At 40.0% G+C, this 18,982-nt stretch overlaps 1 protein-coding gene across 4 annotated transcripts in view; it reads right to left on the bottom strand.

Annotated features, from left to right (window-relative positions):
• Positions 1 to 569: 569 nt before the first annotated feature.
• The window catches only part of csnk1a1 (casein kinase 1, alpha 1), a 28,877-nt gene continuing 10,464 nt past the window's right edge, over positions 570 to 18,982 (bottom strand). The window contains exons 3-11 of one of the 4 annotated variants that reach the window (XM_005751266.1): positions 18,754 to 18,880; positions 18,502 to 18,600; positions 11,075 to 11,158; positions 6,273 to 6,412; positions 5,953 to 6,031; positions 5,633 to 5,707; positions 5,249 to 5,355; positions 4,825 to 4,973; positions 570 to 1,715 (exon numbers count right to left, since the gene is read on the bottom strand). In XM_005751266.1, coding sequence (XP_005751323.1) covers positions 1,708 to 1,715; positions 4,825 to 4,973; positions 5,249 to 5,355; positions 5,633 to 5,707; positions 5,953 to 6,031; positions 6,273 to 6,412; positions 11,075 to 11,158; positions 18,502 to 18,600; positions 18,754 to 18,880 — 868 coding nt within the window. In that variant the 3' untranslated portion in view covers positions 570 to 1,707. Of the gene's footprint in view, positions 1,716 to 4,819; positions 4,974 to 5,248; positions 5,356 to 5,632; positions 5,708 to 5,952; positions 6,032 to 6,272; positions 6,413 to 11,074; positions 11,159 to 18,501; positions 18,601 to 18,753; positions 18,881 to 18,982 lie in introns of those variants that run through there. The other 3 variants (XM_005751268.1, XM_005751269.1, XM_005751267.1) reach the window with 3 other exon arrangements.

Raw genomic sequence — 18,982 nt, 5'->3', positions numbered from 1 at the left:
GCAGCGGTGCTGCCGTCAGGTTCGTGTCCAACATTCACATTAGTTTGATCTGTATTCAGGGTCCATCTCGGTGCGAGCGTTTCCGTCCTTAACTTGAACTATAATTCGTGCTCTGCGTCACAAGTTGCAGTTTAGCTCACTGTGTTTCTGTACAGGTCACATCCCCAACAACAAGGCTGGTTGTTCCAGAGTCACATGCTAACAGTAGCAAGGTGAGGCACAGACGATCAATTTAGTTTGATGCAGTCAGGTTGGACTTAAATATTACTGTTAATAAATGAATAGTTTCTACATTAACAGCACGACAGGAGACATGCCTTCAAATACACCCAGTTTCAACCTTTGCAGGTCATCCAGTCTTTCTGATCTAAATCATTCTTAAGAACAAAAAATCTAAATCAAAACCCAAAAGCGTCTCAACATTTATTCAGAAATAAGTGGTTTGGTCGAATGTTGGGTACGAGGCTACAGTGCTAATCGGTGTACAGTGTATAAGACTCAATGATGACGAGAAGCTTTTTCCACCGTTGGAAACAAAAAAGAAGAAAAAATAATCAAAGACAACCATATATTTTATAATCACTGAATCTTTATAATAAAGGACATCTCTGAGCAAGAAAAACTGTTTCCCAGTGTTCTTTATACACCTAACAAGCGACTGGTATACGTGTGATAACTTGGACTCAATCTTGAGACGGTGCTTTAAACAGTTTGGTCTCATGATGCAGCACACTGAACCTAAAGCCCGAAAAAAGGGAAAAAACAAAACAGTAAGTTAAAACTCACGTTGGTATACTAAAGAACAGAAGGGGGATTTTAATACCATGTGAATATCCCGAATATTCCGGTGAACATGATTTCGTTATGGTGCTGCCTGCTGGGGAAAACAAACACCAAGCAACAGACGCTCACATTCATGCCTGGCTGGTGCTTTCTACACAGTTTTCATGTGAAGGTGGCTGATAAGAACTTGTGCTTGCTCTGAGTTATGTAATATTTTTATTGGCATTTATGGAGAAGATTTAACAACAGATTTATCATTCAGAGCTCTAGAGAGGGAGAGAGCCGGAGTATCATTCTACCATTGACTGCCATCCACTGCTTATTAACAGGCAAACTCCTAATCACCATAGGAAAACAAAACCAGAAGAAAAAAATCAACATTTGATTTTTTTTAGTAAATAACATCCAGGGGTGTGTCATTCAATTATATAAGAAACAAAAGGGAGAACAGGTTGTAGGCTTACATGTTTAACATTTGGTAAAAGGAGGGAGTGAAATAACTGAATGGGAAGAGAAGAGATGCTTTGAGATGTTTCTACTGGGAGAGGAAAAACAGAAAAATGGTCAGTTGATCTCAACTTCAGTTTCCAAAGAAACAAAGTCATCACTGAGGAGAACAGAGACAGAAGGATGGATGGGGGAGGGCATGTGTGTTGGGGAGGGGGGGCTACAGCCTCCACATCCTAAAAAAACCAAAAGCCCAAAAAAAAAAAAAAATCTTCCAGAGTGGAGGGTTTATTATATATACACATATATGAATATATAGATAACACAGCTGACAAAGGTGTGTGTAAATCTATATATTTCCATTACATAGACAGTTATGATGGAAGGAAAGACTTTCTTGTTTGTCGCTTATCCAGGAAGGGAGACTTATTAGTCCTGGTCACCAACACTTCAGGAGCTCTGCTCAGAGCAGACCCCTCAAAAACCTGGAGACAGACAGAAGCATCATTACCACAGTTGTTCAGGAGCAGAGATGGACAAACTGAACACCCACACCAGCGAGGGAAGCATGTAGCGCAGTGAAAGCAAAAGGCCAGCAGCAAAGAACTACAACCAGCACACAGGTGTAGAACACAGGAGGTGTATCAGTGTCCTACAGCGCTAGTTCCCTAGAAGGTTCCCTACAAACGTCTTGTTGCATGCTCAGCCATCCAGGTGAGCAACTCTGAAAAGGCCCAGACGAACAGCATCGACCTTTTGGGATTCCCCAGGAAAGTCCATCAAGCTCCCTGCGGTTTCATTTCAAACTAGAGTTACTGAAACAACATCAATACTCTCAACTAGTGTGAGACTACACAGGTAACACGAGCGTGTTTAACCATACAGCCCGCACTATACCAACACAACTACAAAACCCAGAAATTCTAACTACATGTAGCGTTCCCATCATACATTTAATGTAGGATATTTAGCAGCACTTGGTGAGCTCACCGATGTGCACTACCAAAGTTTTAGAACACCCCAGTGTTTGCAGTTTTTATTGAAAATGACGCAGTTTAATGTCTCACTGTATGAAAGAAACTGGAGTTAAAAAAGAAATCATGGAATCGATTTATAGACTAAAGTTGGGCGATGTGTAAAAATATTCCAACCGACAATTGTCAGTCCAATAAAAGACGACAGGCGATACGGACGCAGGCACAGACTTTCTGATGGGCGGAGCGATGTAATCACGCACGGACTGACTTGTGCATTTAGAATTTAGACGTTTTGTTTGGAGGGAATATTTCACCTTCCTGTTTCAGTATTAACACAGATACTTGTTTATTTGAGATGCCAAATCACACAAAAGACTTAACATCTGAGTTTGTTTCCTTTAATGATGGCTGGAAGAGACATTTTGAATGTTAACAGACTTTTTATTTAATCTTTGTATTTGCTGTTTGGTCGAGTGTCAGAGACACTGTAAACAGAAGCAGCATTGTGCTTTTTTATTTAAATGTTGTTTTTCTGAACATCTTTCTTTCTGTCATGAGTTTGTAAATGGACGGGGTTCAAGTCTGGAGACTGTGCTGGACGCTCCGTGTTTCCAAGCTCACCATCTTGTTCTTTTTCCTGAGGAGGTTCTGACTAACTAGGTTCATGTAGGCATTAGTAGCACCAGCTCTCAAGGCTTGAACCTCCATTGATGCAGAGAAGCTTTAAATTGTTAACACATTTTGTGCTCCCTGAAAAAGGCTTTTGAATAATTCTGAAATGCAGTTTCCAGTCTTAGGCAACCTTACCTTCTTTTAAACCTCTGGCAGTTCACCACTGTCCTTTGCACCATTTCAAGTTCTTCACTGGACTTTAATTGCAACAAATAACTGGAAAATTTGGGGTTGCTCTTTAAAAAACAACAACATATATATTTTATTTAGTGAAGAAAGGACAGGAAAGCGGGGGCAGAAAGGGCTGTGGGTCGGACTCGAACCCGGGCCGGCCGCTCTCAGCCGTATGGCACGTGGTCGCCCGCTGAGCTAAACCAGCGTCCTAAAACTGGGGTGCTCCAAAACTTGACGGTAGTGCACATGCACAACATGTGCGTGCCAATGTTACATCGAACCATGCTGTAAACTAAACTACTTTAAATGGTGACATATTGCATCTCACCTGAACCACAACATGTCACCCACAGACAGACATGTCAGTACTCTATATGCCGGCGTACATGGACCACTTTGTTGCAACAAACTGCGTGTGGCTGTTCAGCTCTGTGTGGAGTTTGCATGTTCTTCCTGTGCCTGCAGGAACATGGCACATGGCTGTGCAATAGCCTGATGACTCTGTCCAGGTCTTCTCTGTAGCACAAGCTAAACTAAAGTAGCATCACAAACAGCACTGCATGAGAGCAGCTGCCCTCTGGTGACTGCAACCAACTATGACATGTAGATTATGGTGTGCAAAACGTTGAGCACAAGATCAACAGACGAACACACTGATCACTTGATAGATATTAAATGCTGCGAGCCTTCTAGACTGGTCTTATTCTCAAAGCCATTTTTCACTACAGAGCAACAAAAGAACATGCTCGTGGTCATATGTGTGCTGCCACGAGGTCCTGCTACAGCAAGACTGTCACAGCCTCAAGTCTGGTGGGGCCAAAATGGGTTCTAATGCAAACTGGGCCACGTGATGCTGCTGTCACAATGATGCATTTGAGTGATCTGGGTTTAGAAGAAGTTAAAGACAAAAGGCACATCATTTACAGTCAGTATTGGGCAGAATTTACAGCCTTATAATCAGTAAATAAATACATACAACTTTGAATGATGTCAAGCTCTGACATTCAAACAGTACACACATGTGCACACACGTCTCTGTGTGTACATATGTGCACGTGTGTTCCCTTTGCATCTTTATGTAGATAGAGGCAGAGAAATCCCTGTTAAACAGGGCGCTGCAGCAAAAACATCTGATGCAGCCACTTTTGAAATTCCTGATATGTTGCTATTTGTTGATGTTATTCAATTTGTCAAATGTGTACAAAAATGTTTTTACACACAAACGCAGCAGCAGCCTACAGCTGCCATTGCCATACAGTGTAACCATCTCAATCATGTAACATGGAGCAGCAAGAGACAACATGTTCAGCATTTTCATTTGGATAGGAAATGTTAGCGACTGCAGAAGAATCAAGAATGATAGTTGGTCAGTATTAAAACATTGCGACAGCAGAGAAAGCCTGTAGTCCAACCCCCAAAAAGGACAGAATAGCATGACAGCAAAGTTAGTAGTCAAATTCCCCAAGGACGTCTTTGCTTCCAATTAAATCTTTCTCTCTTTTCCAATATTATTATTATCATTAATATTATTGTGCCTCAGGCTTATAATGTGGCTTGACTTTATTTCAGCAACAATATCCTTTTTGCTGTACATTTCCAATTTGGTGCTTGTTTGTTCTCCAGGGGCACTGGGGCATGGAATAGGGAATTCTAATAATAAAACAAAACAATAAAACAAACAAACAAAATAAACCCAGTATCTAAAAGTCCTGAATATAATGCTGAGCTATTGGCGCCTGTAAAAAACGTCACTTGGCTGTTTGCTACTAACCTTTCATGTTAGGCTTGGGTTTGTCAGTTTGCTTGCCTGTGGGGGTTTGTGCCTGCTGGCCCTGGCCCCCGGAGGAGGCCCCCTGCTGAGCGGCTTTCTGTTTCAGCATGGTCCAGTCAAATGTGTAGTCATACTGGTGGTTCAGAGTCCTTAAAACACACACACAGAAATAATATACCAACGTTAACATTGAACAGTTTAAAATTATTTTGTAGGAAAGAAACAGTTTAGTTTATTCAAACGCATACAAATCCGTCTGTACTAAAAGTTTGCAATTGCATACAAAAGATTAGCTAATGGATCAGCAATGGCAATGTAGTAAAAGCACGTGTTGGGGTTAACTACTGGAAACTGCATTTAGCTCTCAAAGCTGACGACCCCAAAACTGACAGCCATGTACAGAAAGTTGGACACGTGTGTTCACCTGAAGAGGATGCGAAACAGCTGGCGCAGATACATGTAGTCTGGAGCCTCCTCAAAGCGCAAGCCACGGCAGTAGTTTAGATACATGGCAAATTCTGCTGGGAAACCCTGGAAATATGCATTCATACAACTGAGTGTGCACTGCTTTGATCATGGTGTCTGTTTAACCCTGTAAGATGTGACATAACTGCAAGAAAAGGCCATTTTCATTAGACTTTTTAAACTGAAGGGTTTATTGGCCTGACTAATGTTACATGTAAAATTCAAAGTGTTCTTTTTGCTAGCTCTGGCATCCTTGTACAGTCTATTTAGGTTTCTCTCTGTGTGGGCACACTGAACATGTAGGTCTCAAACTCTTGGTGTTGTGGGGTTAAAGTGTTTTTACCTTACAGAGGACCTCAACTGGGGTGGACATCTTCTTTTCTGAAATCTTTTCATACTTCTGCTTCTTTGTGGCAGCCTGGACAACACAAAAATACAAACAGCATGTTTACGCCACAACCCACTGTTACACTAAATGCACTCAGGCTACAGGTGCACTGCGTCTGAGCCAGAGAGAAGTTACAATCAGTGCATCTCTAACTCATGCTAGTGAGCGATACCACAAAGCATCATGGTGTGCTGCGTCTGTAGTTTGTCTACCACACGTCCAGCACAAACAAAACTACCGTCTTTGCCTGCAGTGTGTCAAAGGCAGCGACATACCTTTAATCCCTGCCATGGCAGACTGGTTCTGTTGAAGTACATCAGCACGTAGCCTAGTGACTCCATATCATCACGGCGACTGAAGACAACAAAAGTGTTCATTGAGTACACAACGAGTGCATTAGTGTTTCCCTGACACCGTCAAAATATTCATTATTTTTCGTTCTCTTAGAAATGGTTGCTGTGGCAGTATTACGAAGAGAAAGATACAATGCAAACCAGAAAAAAGCCCATTTTTTTAAAAAATTGGCTTGATTTTTAACACTGTTGGAAAAAAAGTAACCTATAATGTCCTTTGTCTATCAGATGTTTGCACAGACCTCTGCTCGATGCCCAGGTGCGCGTTGATGGAAGCATAGCGTGCCGTGCCAGTCAGGTTCTTGTCTTCTCTGTATGGGATGTGTTGTCGTGTTCGGTTGTCTCTGTACTTCTTTGCCAAACCAAAGTCAATAAGGAACAACTGATGGAGAGGGACAGAAGACTAGTTAGTTGTCGGTTACCGACGAACAAAGAGTTCTTTCATTAATATCATCCTTTTTGTCCTTCTGTAAAACAAATGCTAACATTACTCAACGATGAACGTAACCCTGTGATGGTGTCGATATGCAGAAGCGTACGGGTGTCTGCTGAGCGGAGTGTGCTTGGAGGGTGGGGGCACTGCACTCTTGTTCTGGAACATTACGATTCATTTATATGAACTGACACTAGTCTCAGGTAAATGTCTTAAATGACTGTAAAAAGCCATTTTGATAATCGATCTATTACTCGACTACTGATTCTCTAGTTTGCGTTTCCAGCACTGTGCAAAAGTCTGGAAAAAGCTGTCATTTATTCTTTGTTGCGTAAATGGGTGCAGTGATTTATTGACACATGCAACTAATACCTGGACAAACAAAACAACAAAACAAGTTAACAAGCTTCAGAGTGTATTTGGTAGTGAGCACCCTTAATCATCAACACAGCCTAAAGCTTTTGGTAATATTTAAAGTTGGGACGACTGGCAGAGCTTCATTTGGAGGCGAGCCGTCTTTTGTTCCACTCTCTCAATATGACACCACCTGGCTTCAATAATAATGCAGCCTGGGTTCACAGTTCCACTGTTTTATTTTGGGGGTACCCCCTTATCAGATATGCCTTTACCTCAAAGTGTCTTTGCAATCACTGTCATGTTTAAAACTAAAGCTAGAAACTTTCCACATGGCATTGGTCCAAAATCTCACGCAGTCCTCTGCATTCACACTATTACCAAATTTTACCAACGTTACTGGCTGAAACACAAAGCATGGCAGTATGTCCACTGTGCTGTACAGATGACGGCACACACTGAATTACAGCTGCCACTGATTACTGTAATAATCTGGTATTCCATTGATTAAGTAACCAGGTAAGTAACTGGATAAAGAGTATCCAGTCTTATTAAATGAGCAATAATAAATATGAAAAAATGAACAAACTGCTCATTAATCTCCATTAGTGTTGGTCATGTTACTTAACAGAAGTAATTAGATACTGATTACTTTCTTGAAGATGTAATCAGTAATCCATTACTTCACTGATTATTTTTCAAAATTAGTTACTTTATTACTTTTTAAAAACATGATACACAACCTGAATACGTAATAAAGCAACAGACCTTTGAGCCCAGTTTTTTGTCTGCATAATCACATAACATTTAGTTAAACTTGTTTTAATCTTATAACTTTACGCAGATATCAAGTCATACTGAGCTGCAAAGGTAGAAACTACAATCAGTTTTTAGCAGTGACTTTTATATTTCCTTTATACATAAAAAAAAAATCCAGTTGACAATAAAACTGTCTTCTTTAAGAGTAATCTGGCCAAGAGGGCAGCAGAAAAAAACCCCGCAACCAATACAACAGTTATGTTGTAAACATATTTTAAGTGGCCAAAAAGGACCGGATCGATTATAATGTCGGTACAATAACACAAGATTTGTAAAGATACTTGAAAAACAGGCAATTTTATATGTAACGTCTTTGTAAATCCTGTTCAGTAAAGTCTATTTACCAATATAAGTAAACACACGGAAATACCGGAAATCAGTTTTTGACAACCGGCGAGCTCGGTGCTCGCTCAGATTTGAAGTTTCATTTCTTCCCATGCAGTAGGGGTGGGGAAAAAATCGATTCTGTGTAGTATCGTGATATTTTGTTTGCTAATAATGTATCGATACAGGGACAGCACAAATCGATATTTTGTTACAAAAAAGGTTTTTGTGCTCTGACTTCAGAGCACGTTGATCCTTTTTCTGAGCAAGAATCCTGACATTCCTTCACTGTCCAAATGTGTTTAACTTGTTTTATGGCAGCAATAAACATGACAGCTTACTTATTTTAATTTAAGACATGTTTTATTTTAATTAAGTTTAAAACTTTTATTTAATGTAAAATTATATTTTGTTTTAATTTACTTTCAAATTCTTCAGTTGCTGAAGGGGCTGCATAGTTTTCATATTGCATAGTTCAGAATAGCTGTAATTGTACCAGATGGTTGCATTCAGTTGAGTTGGACTAGACTGTAATACAAACCGTTCAGTTTGTCAACAATAAAACTGACTGAGATGAGAGAACGACTGAGTGTGAGACTTTGTTATTAGATAAAATGAATATTGATCAAGTTTACCTTTATGTACAGAATCTGAATATCACAAAATATTTTTAAATTTCGCAATAATATCGTATCGTGAGTTAAATATCGTGATAATATCGCATCGTGGGATATATGGTGATTCCCACCTCTACCATGCAGATGTTTGTCAGTTTTTACAGAATCAAACTCAAAGTACTGTCAGTGCGTCCACGCTTTAAACGCTGCATGGTCGTACTCTCTTGCACACATCACACGCGCTTACGCCATCGTCATGAGACACTCTCACAAATAAAATCACGACGGTTTAGTAATGCGGTGTGCTTATGGGAAAGTAACAGTAATCTAATTACTTTTTTGGAAGAGTAATCTTACTTGTTACTTAAAAGTAATCGGACACTTCTGCCCATTCTCCATTTTAGAAACTGCAATATGTAATCGTTTAACTGCATAACATTTGTCAAAAAAACCCAAAAACTTTCCGATGTATTTTTGCTTTATTAGAATTTCTTTTAAAAAACAAAAACACCAAACCAAAAAAACATCCCCACCCTTAAATGCTAAATATTAAAAAAAACAAAACAAAAACAAAACCCCCAAAGTCAAATAAAGGCTTGATCACAACACTTTAAAATATCAGTACCTTCATTAGGTTACATCTATGCTAGCAATGTCAAAATGTTACGTCGCCTGGCTCTCGACTTAATCAGAAAACTTGACCTCTGATCTTCAAGTCAAGGTCGGTGAGATTCAAACTCGCCCAAGAGTTTTAGCAGAGGCACCAATGATATCAATTTGAAAATCCCAGGCGGCTTCCTCTAGTTATGGCATTCACAAAATGTTCAGAAAACTTGACCTCCGTCCTTGGCCTTGAGGTCAAAGTCACTGGTAGGGGGATTTTAAGTCGATACACCTGTGGTATCTATGTACCTATGTCACCTCGCTCTCAAGCTGTCACATTCACAAACATAGGCATCCAAACTGCCCGCACAACCAGCATCATGACGTCAACATTCCCGTTGACCTTTTACGGCTGAGGGGTCCAGAGAAGACACATTTCCAACAACAGGAGTTACAACTGGATGCACACTCACAGCCAATATAATACTGCCATTTATGACCGGGGGGGGAGATAAATAAATAAATGAATAGCTCCCTCCCAAATGTGAGATGGTCAAGGGGTAAAAAAAAAAAATCAAATTAAGGTGTCTCATCTCTGTAATTTAGGCTTGCAGCCATAACTCTACAGTGTTCACACACAAACACCCTGTTACAACATGACCAAACCTGCAATCCTATCAAGACAGAAATCCTACTCACTCCAAGACTGGAGTGAGCACACCTACAGTTCACTATACTGGCCCATTTTATTTTCCACAACTGACAAATAGTCATTATTTGATATGAGTTTTAAGCACCAGATACACTGCTCAAAAAACAAAGTACTGGTGACTGCCGGTGACGACCCCTCAGACCTAAGTAGACACTTATTGCATCAATTTGAAAATCCAAGGCAACTTTCTTGATTGCATTGACAGGATTTTCAGAAAAACCCTGACCTCTGACATTGGTTGTGTTGGTGGTAATGAAATTAACCGATGCACTAGACGGACAACAATAAGGCTTCTTTTTTTAAAGTAGTTTTTATATTTGGCTATGGTCAGTGTCACTACAGGTAGCATGACATGATAACTGGACTCTACAGAGGTCGCACGTGCAGTTCACCTTCACTGGGATGACATATCAATAATGTCCCCCGCACAGCCTCAGCTTAGCTGTAAGACTTTGAATGTCTCTTATTGAAAGATTTCAGTTTAGGCTTAGAAAACCAAACACAGCAACTATAAGCGACCTTTAAAAAGGGGGATAAGAACCAGGCAACTTTAATGCCTCAACATTGAGGCACTAAAGCAGGTCAAACAGTTTATCACTGTATGTCAATCACGTTAAATGCGATTTGCATTTGCTGCTGTCCTGCTGGCACATAAAGACACCAGTCTTATTGGTGAGAAAGAAATAAACTTCCATTTTTCCTTTTGTGTGAAATAGACTTACACAGTGCACACTGGTCTGTCAGTCCCACCACCCACCAGTACTGGTAAAGTATTAAACACTTAACAAGAATCAACCAGAACATTAGATTCTATGATTCTGCTGTTTCTCCAGTGTTTGTTCCTGTTAGCTCACTGACTTCTTGTTATTAAAGTTAGGTTTGATTCATCGCTAAAACAAAATAAAAATAAAGTCATTTCACTTCCTCTTAGGCCAATGAGGACAATCAGGCACTCGTGTATAATTTAGATGAATGCAGCGTCTTTGTTACATGGCAATGACAACTACTTCTTAGCCAATGCTAACAAGATTCACACTGTTAGATGGAGTACATACGCTGGGCATTATGCAACTGCAAGATGGGTGCTGGTGGGCTAATTCATTTTAAACCAGTGTAGTAAAATATGATTGCAAAGCGACAACTGCAGTTGTGAGGCAGCTGGTGTTGTGGTAAAGGTCACACCTGGTTTAATCCTGAGAAAGATGGATCCTGAGAAGAGCTAACAGCCAAGCTTCTTTTCCTCTTCCCCACTGACGAGTCTAAACACTAGGGCAGACAGTAGAGGGGCAGGGGTCAAAATTACACAGCCTCCATCCACCTTCAGTTACAGTTAACATGAGTACAACAGGCAGTTCTGTTTGTACCCACATTGTTTTCTCCTTTTAACAACTAACACTGTCCTGTAGAGCTAGGATATGCACTGGCTTTTGTACATGCGATGCTGGATCTAAATAAGAAATACACTTTAAATAACCGTGCTACAGATTTGATCATTCTGGCCACCTGTCTAGAAGAAATCATATTATGGTTTTCTTCTGTCAGGACAACCATGGAAAGATCAGATCAAAAGTGTGTGTGTAGTATGGGACACATGGATGCTTCAGTATGATGTCTGACAAACACTTGGGGGAAATAGACAGCAAGTGCCATATCTCACTAAAGACCTGGGCACAAGTGGGATTTTGGTAAACTGGTAGTGACGAGTGGTGAAGAGTATTTGATATTAACATAAATCATGTAAAAAACAAAAAGCAAATTCATGGGTTAATGTCTTTTCTACAGTTAGGTTAGTATTGCCAAAAAACCAAAACCAAAAGTGGTTAATAAGTCACCTGTAAAGTCTGAAACCAACACCCAAGATTTCCTCTGATACAGTGCAACCTTACCAAAGATTTAAGGCTCTAGCAGAGGGACTAAGCTAATGTGTGGTTTGTGATTTGGTGATCTAAAAACAACAAACCCCAAATCTGGTTCTATTCAAGTTGGACATTCCTAGCACATAAATACTAATTTTTTAAAAATGTATTTTTTTTTTTTAAATGGTCAACACTGCATAAATCTGCTATGAAATATGACAGCTCTTATAACGGGCATGCGGCGTCATTTTAGCTCTTTAATAGGGGAGGTAGAAGCCAGCGAATGAGGACGTCCAGTGTTCTGTTACTGGCCTACTCAAGCTTACTTGCATTAGTGAAGAGCAATAGAGGTGCAATGTTTACCCAGGGCATTCACATAGCACAGCAAACACAGAGCAAAGCTAAAAATCAATCTTTGACAAAATATACCCACCACACAGGTAACTTGTGTTTTTACTGGACACTTTCCTTGCCATAAACCAGTACGCACCAGTAACGCAGGCATAAATGACTCATGTTGGGATTTTTGGGGCCATGACCAAGCAAAGGAAGCCTCGGTCTAACATTAGGTGTGCCTCATCAGTATTATACTTCACATGGCAAGGTCTGTACACGCATGCACAACACTATACTAATTCAGCACAGCTCTGCTTTGTGAAGTGGACACAGATTAGACTACAAAGAAGCATTAAACAAATCCATGACTATAGTTTGCACATTGAGTAGAATCTGTGCCTAAATGAATACCAAACTGTCCTGAATAATAACCTTTTTCTTTTGATGAAAATGTTTTGTCCTGTTGGGACTTGTTGTTTCCATAATGACAGCACTCTTATTCACAGGGCCTGTGGGGTGGCTGCATATTAAGGAGTGGCCCAAAGCCTTACTTTCCTTAAAATTGTCAGGCCAGCTTCTTACTCTCATTTCTTTAGCAGTTATAACTCATCAGCATATTTCAATATTAGGAAGAACTTTCTGCATGTCAAGAAAACAAAATATTCAAAAGCAAACTACACACAAAGTTGTAATTTTTAGGTTAAAGGCTCCAAGTAATTGAACAAGGTTCTTAAAAAGGAAAGATGTTAGGATTTCCACTGGAAACCTTTATAAATACAACGCCTGAACTTAATGAAAAGCTTTACTTTTATCACTATTAAAACCCATCAAGTGCTCAGTTTCACCTTAATTTGACTAAAACTGCAAAGCAAACATAATACTCAGAATTTTGGTTTACGGCAGCTTTTAACTTCTTGCATGCAAGCAGTGCAGAAAAAATGAGCAAGACAGGGACAAAGTGACGGTAACTCAAACTCTTAACAGTTAAATGTTGGTAATACTGATCATATTAATAAGTATACACGAGCGTGGGACCCAAGATAAACGTTTCTCAACTTCCAGATGAGTCACTCAAGTGACTATCAATGATTATGAAAAACATTCGATCTGGTACTAAATGTATCAGAGGCCTGTAATGTCCACAACTGAACAGCTGTCGATTCAAAGCACAGCAAATTGTTTCCAGTGTGGACACAGCTTTAGCACCACCTCCCTGTGATCTGTGTTATGTGCTCTACACCACTTGTGTCACACACCAGGCTGCGGGCCTAATCTGCCACGAGAGATTCAATACAAATATACATAAAGTGACAATAAACTACATATCCCAAAACGCAAGCCGTCCCATGAAGAGACAGCAAACTGCCACTAGATTAAAGTGTTTCTACAACACCACTGGGTTTAGTGACCATCTCAGAATTTCCAGAAAAAGGAGAATCGATGCAGAAGGAAGGCTGTTTAATGAGAAATAGGAAAATGAATATTTGTTATTTAAGAAGAAAAACCAAAACAGCTTGTGCTGTGCGCGTGTCGGTGGTGAGGGAGGTCGATATACGTTGTATTCCTTCACATGTATTTTAAAAAGAAAAAACATCAGTCATTTTAGTCTCCATCAAAAACAAAACGTGGTTAAAGAATTAAAGGCAGACTGCAACCTCAGCAGAATGTGTTCATCAAAGCTACAGCCCAGAGGGACACAGCACCAACAGCTTTACTGTGGCCACTGCCCGTGCTTCAAAGAGTTTCTCGGTGTTCTTGAAGCGGTGCATGCCAAGGCTTTGTGACCAGGCATCCACCAACCAGATAAGACTTCTTAAAAAAAATAATGAAAAATCAATTTGTCAAAAAACAAAACACAGTAGCAGAGTGAGTGAGGAAATTTACAGGCAATCTTACATTCGTCACGGAGGGAGGTATCTGGCTTTTTCATTAGCTGTTGATAAAAGCACAGACAACACCGACACAGTGCAGTTAGCAGTTTTTATATGGGGCGTGAAGGCTGACGTCTGTCTGTCCCGAGGAGCTCTTTCATGTAGCTTCAATGCATGGGACGGAGACAGGGAGGGACCGGTGTGGTGGAAAAGGCTGCTTGGTAGGATTAACATAGGACAAAAATGGGGGGGGGCCACAAACCTCTGATAACATTACTTCATCATCCATCAAGAAGCTTTGTGTGGATTGTGTGTATGGAGACATGCCATACCATCCACAGAAGCTGAGCAGGAACCTAGTTCTCAAACTATTTAAGCTCAGGAGAGATTTTTTTCATGAGAAGAAAAACAAAAAAACAAACAGAATTTGTTTTTGCCTGTGGTCAGCATCTCATCTGGATGGAATTATTATCCCCTTTTAACTCAAATCTTCTAATAGTTTTATTTAACTGAAATTTAATGGCGGTGTTTGCATCTTGTGTTCTTTTTAGAACACGACCTACGGCCGAACACGACCATAGGTCACACCATCGATCCAACTTCACCAATCTAGTTGTGAACTGAAACAAATTTGTTCTTTTGAATAAATTCTACACGTTTCTGTATGTGCAGTTATGTATTCAGTGTGCTTGCAGAGCCCCCCTCTTCTTTTGTTCAACTACATCATTAGCTGGGGGTAGCTTATGCTGACAATGTGAAGACTGTTGAGCCATTTGTTTCTCTAAAATACAAATCTGTCCCACATTCTCAGCAGCTGCTCATCACCCACTGTGACAAAGCTCGTCCTGGACAAAGTTCACATGCTAAGTTATGAAGAGGTTATTTTTGCTGCTGTAGTGTGACTTTATTAAACTTATAACTTTAAAAGTTGTTAATTAAAGCAACGTGTCAACCTATGTTGTTGCATTTATGCAAATGTTTGGAGTATTTGTAACCCAATATCAAAAATCAGATACAGAGACAGTTTAACAGTATGGCAAAGTTCAATTACATTTATCCAGTTACAAATGGTGCTTTGAGGGAAACCACAATGCTGATGGAAATGAGTCCCCGGCTCTACACCAGTCGTCACCTCACTCAGGCATGGTGACATGCAGACTTGAATTTGGTAACAGAGAGAGATTATGAAAGAAACTAACACTATTAAGTGGCCCAAAATGCATTAGATACTAACACTACCACAAAACAAGGTCACAAATTCGACCAAGTAAATGAAACTTACAACTATACTTCCAAGGCCTGTTATTTTTAAGGGATTTCTGTGAGAAACTGGGGTTTAATAGGAAAGCATTTCAGCAACACTACCACAGTGAAGCATCATTAACTGGTAGATAAGGACATCTGGGAAAACAGACCGGTATGTCCAGTAAACACAATAACTTCAGGAAGTAGACTCAGAATTGATTCCCACCAGTCACAAAGCTCCTTCAGCATGCTGACATTCAGTCCACGTTCATGTTGGACTTTACAGGTGTTCAACATTTTGCGACTGCATCTTGCAGTTGCGATAAGCTCATGTTGACACCACTAAACGGTGTTAGGTCCCTATCTGGACCTACAGTTGGCAACAGTAACCCTGGTTCTGCACTGCAGTTTTGGTGAGTGTGGTCACAAGATTAACCAGATGTCCACCAACTGTACGTTAATGTTAATATGAGTCCTCCCGCTGACAGCAGATCCAGAGCAAAACAACAATTACTACAAAGAAACAAAACGGATGCGAGCAGGGCTGGCTGGTTAGTAGCGATTTTCAAAATAAGAGCTTTATTTACTTATGTTCATGGATGATAATGTTGGGGATCAACGATGGTTCAAGGTTAATGGCAATAGCTTTTATAAAGAGGTGTCAAATTTGTATCCAATTTTTCCCACAGATGCATTTAGAGATTCAAGCCCATTTAAATCTACCTTCAACCAATATTCCCAACATGGGGACGGGGACTCATGAACATGTTCACAAATGCAGACTTGCACATGCCAAGTTTAATTTGCGTGTGTTGGGAGAATTTTTCAGCCCTCATAATCCTAATCCATAATCCTCTTAATCCTAATAAGAGAAAACAGGAGGACTGATGTTTAAATGAGAACTTCTTCAAGCTGGAAATGGGAAATAAGGCTTTGTTCCCTCTTGTAAAATACAATTCATACTTGTGCCCAAGGCACCAAACCCTGCCGTTCAATAACACAGATTACCATGTCCCTTTCCATTTCTAGTAGACCAAAAAGAAAAGTTGCTAATATTTATAGTAATAGTCACACCTGATCTGCAGTCTTCCAAAACCAAAACAGAAAATGACGAAGGTTTCTCCATTTTAGAAACTCAAAGTTTAACTGCATTCAGGCAAAAATGCAGATACAACACTGTTGGAACAGTGTTGTATCTGCTGGATGACAGACTGTGTGTTCAGGTGTATGTGGTTGTGTGTGCAGGATAAGCCCTTAAAGATTTTGTGCTCTATAAATAAAACTACAATGAAAAAGAACATGTGATGGCTGCAATGAAGAAAAGTGAGCATATTCTGAAGTTGTCCCTGAGCTTTGCTGCAACACTGTGTGCTGCTGAAAACAGCCTCTCTGCCGGTGTAGATGGTAATAATTCAGTTACCAAACTGCTGCAGGTGACTGGTTCAGACTCATGTACATTTATAACTGGCCTGCAAAAAAAACATTTTTATATATTATTACAAATTAATATTTTATATTATTTTACATTTAATTAAAACATTTTTATGAAGGGCTTGAAATCAATATGGTCTTGTGAAAATCCTCACCGTTTAAACTGCCCCCTGCTTGGTGCAGGTGTCACAGCAACAGAAAGTGGGTCGGCTCTCTTCAGCTTAAACTCCGTATCTGACCGATATGCACATTTTAATGTAGCGTCTGTGGCTTTTGGCTGCGGATGTGAGCAGCTACAAAGTTTAGTTTTGTTTTTGTCTCCCAGCTTATTGAGCAGGTGGCTTAATGAGTGACTTTGAGCTTTTTCCCTGTGTGGGATTTACTGTGATTACAGGAACAAGTGCTGCTGTTTTGGATGCTTTCCTTCACCTACGCTCACCGTCTTGTGCATATAATGTAATAATTTATTAATTTTGACTTCCCTGTGAAATCTATTACTCTACACTGTAAGTAGACAGACTGCGGCTCCACGTTAAAATATGAAACCATCATCTTCACTGCTGCTGGTATCAGACGTCTGTTCTTTAAAAACTTGGGGCTGCATTGTTTTAACATCATTATGTTTTTTACATTCACAAGCACACTCCTAGACACACCACAGTTCTATTACAGATCTGTTTTAGTGAGAGGTTCATGTTTCCATGGTGCCGACTGGAGTCATTACACAAAGCATCAAAGCAGAAAACCAAAACGTTTGTGTTGATGACGTCACCATCAGGAGATTACTAAAGCTATACATTTACTACCAGAGGTGTCTATTAGGAAGCAGGACTTCAGCTTATCCAGATGACTTCAGGGTTAGTCCTGGTTTTCTGTAGTACAAAAGGTGATTGACTTACAGAGGTGTAACTTGCTATAGCCTCATGCTATAGATGTTCCAGATTAGACATCGACAGGTATGAAATCACTGCCCACTGACTGATTCTGCAGAATACAGCATCACCACTCCTGTAACCTCTGCATGGAGAGTTGGAGGGTGCTTCCCTGATGAGTATCAGTAATAGATCTAATTCTTAGATGCAACTTTAATCCTGTGTTTTCCCCCCGTTGGCAGCAAACACTAACACTTTGGTTGTTCATTTACCTTTAATTCATGATCCTAAAACAGGACACTTCCTGTTTGAATTCTGTTCTTAAACTTTACTCTCAAACCCTTTAAAGACAACGGGGACAGAATAAAAACTACAAGTGTCCAAAGCAGGTTATGTTGGGGGTTTCATTTTAAAATCACCGTTTTCACTGTTTCTTTTATTCACAGCATGTTTTAAGAGCAATGTGGATTCTATGCTGGGGGCATACATATGCTACTTATTGAACTGTACCTAAACCCACTGAGTGAAGCACACACTGTGTTGCATTGTCACAGAAATGTGCACGTACTAATTTGTTGATTTCGAAAAGGCATAAAATGTTCCTATATTTCTCTTTTACACTGCTGTAACTGCAGCTAGTAGAACACCTGTTCAAATTCATTTAACTTTGATCTGCCGACAAATTAGAGTCATTTCCCCTTCTTCCACTTTATGTGGAAGAAAAGTCATGTAACCCATGAAAAAGCCCCTTTTAGATGAACTGGATGCTGCCAACACCCCTTTCATGTGAACTGCAGGTGAAACCCTGGATTAACTCAGCAAGTTGATTAACCAACTTCATGTGACCGTATAGTCTAGTCGTCAGTGATTCCATATAACTGAAAGACGTATGTTGAAACTGCTTCATAATATCTGGCCCCTGTCATATCACTATCCTCCAACAGGTCTATACAGTCCTTGAATATGACATACTTATGTACTGGTCCTGCATATCTTACCTTGTTACAGTGACGGCCGATGCCCATGAGAAAGTTATCTGGTTTGATGTCTCTGTGGATGAAGTTCTTTGTGTGTACATACTCGATTCTGCTGATCATCTGAAGATATAAAAATGTGTTTTAAATGTGACCAAATTACTACAATGGACAAAAGTTTCCAGGTTATATATGAAGGCAGGATACAGATAAACCTTTGCTTAGTTCCCTTTTTTTAAAAGCCTGCAGAGAAGTGGGTGTGTATGAGCTGGATACCTGGTCTGCCAGCATAAGGACAGTTTTCATGGTGAAGCGGCGAGAACAGAAGTTAAACAGGTCCTCCAGACTGGGTCCAAGCAGGTCCATAACTAGGACGTTGTAGTCCTTCTCTTGGCCATACCACCTGATGACAACAGTAACATAGAAAAGTAGGTTTTCACGGTTGATCTCAGTCACAATGCATTCTCTAAACCAACTTCACAGGCTGAATATACAGCGATCCCTT

This window comes from Pundamilia nyererei, unplaced genomic scaffold, assembly GCF_000239375.1.
Source record: "Pundamilia nyererei isolate P.nyererei 1_Seehausen unplaced genomic scaffold, PunNye1.0 scaffold00305, whole genome shotgun sequence".
Taxonomy (NCBI): Eukaryota; Metazoa; Chordata; class Actinopteri; order Cichliformes; family Cichlidae; genus Pundamilia; species Pundamilia nyererei.
The sequence above is the reverse complement of the archived record's forward strand: the minus strand, read 5'-3'. Positions and strand labels throughout refer to the sequence as shown.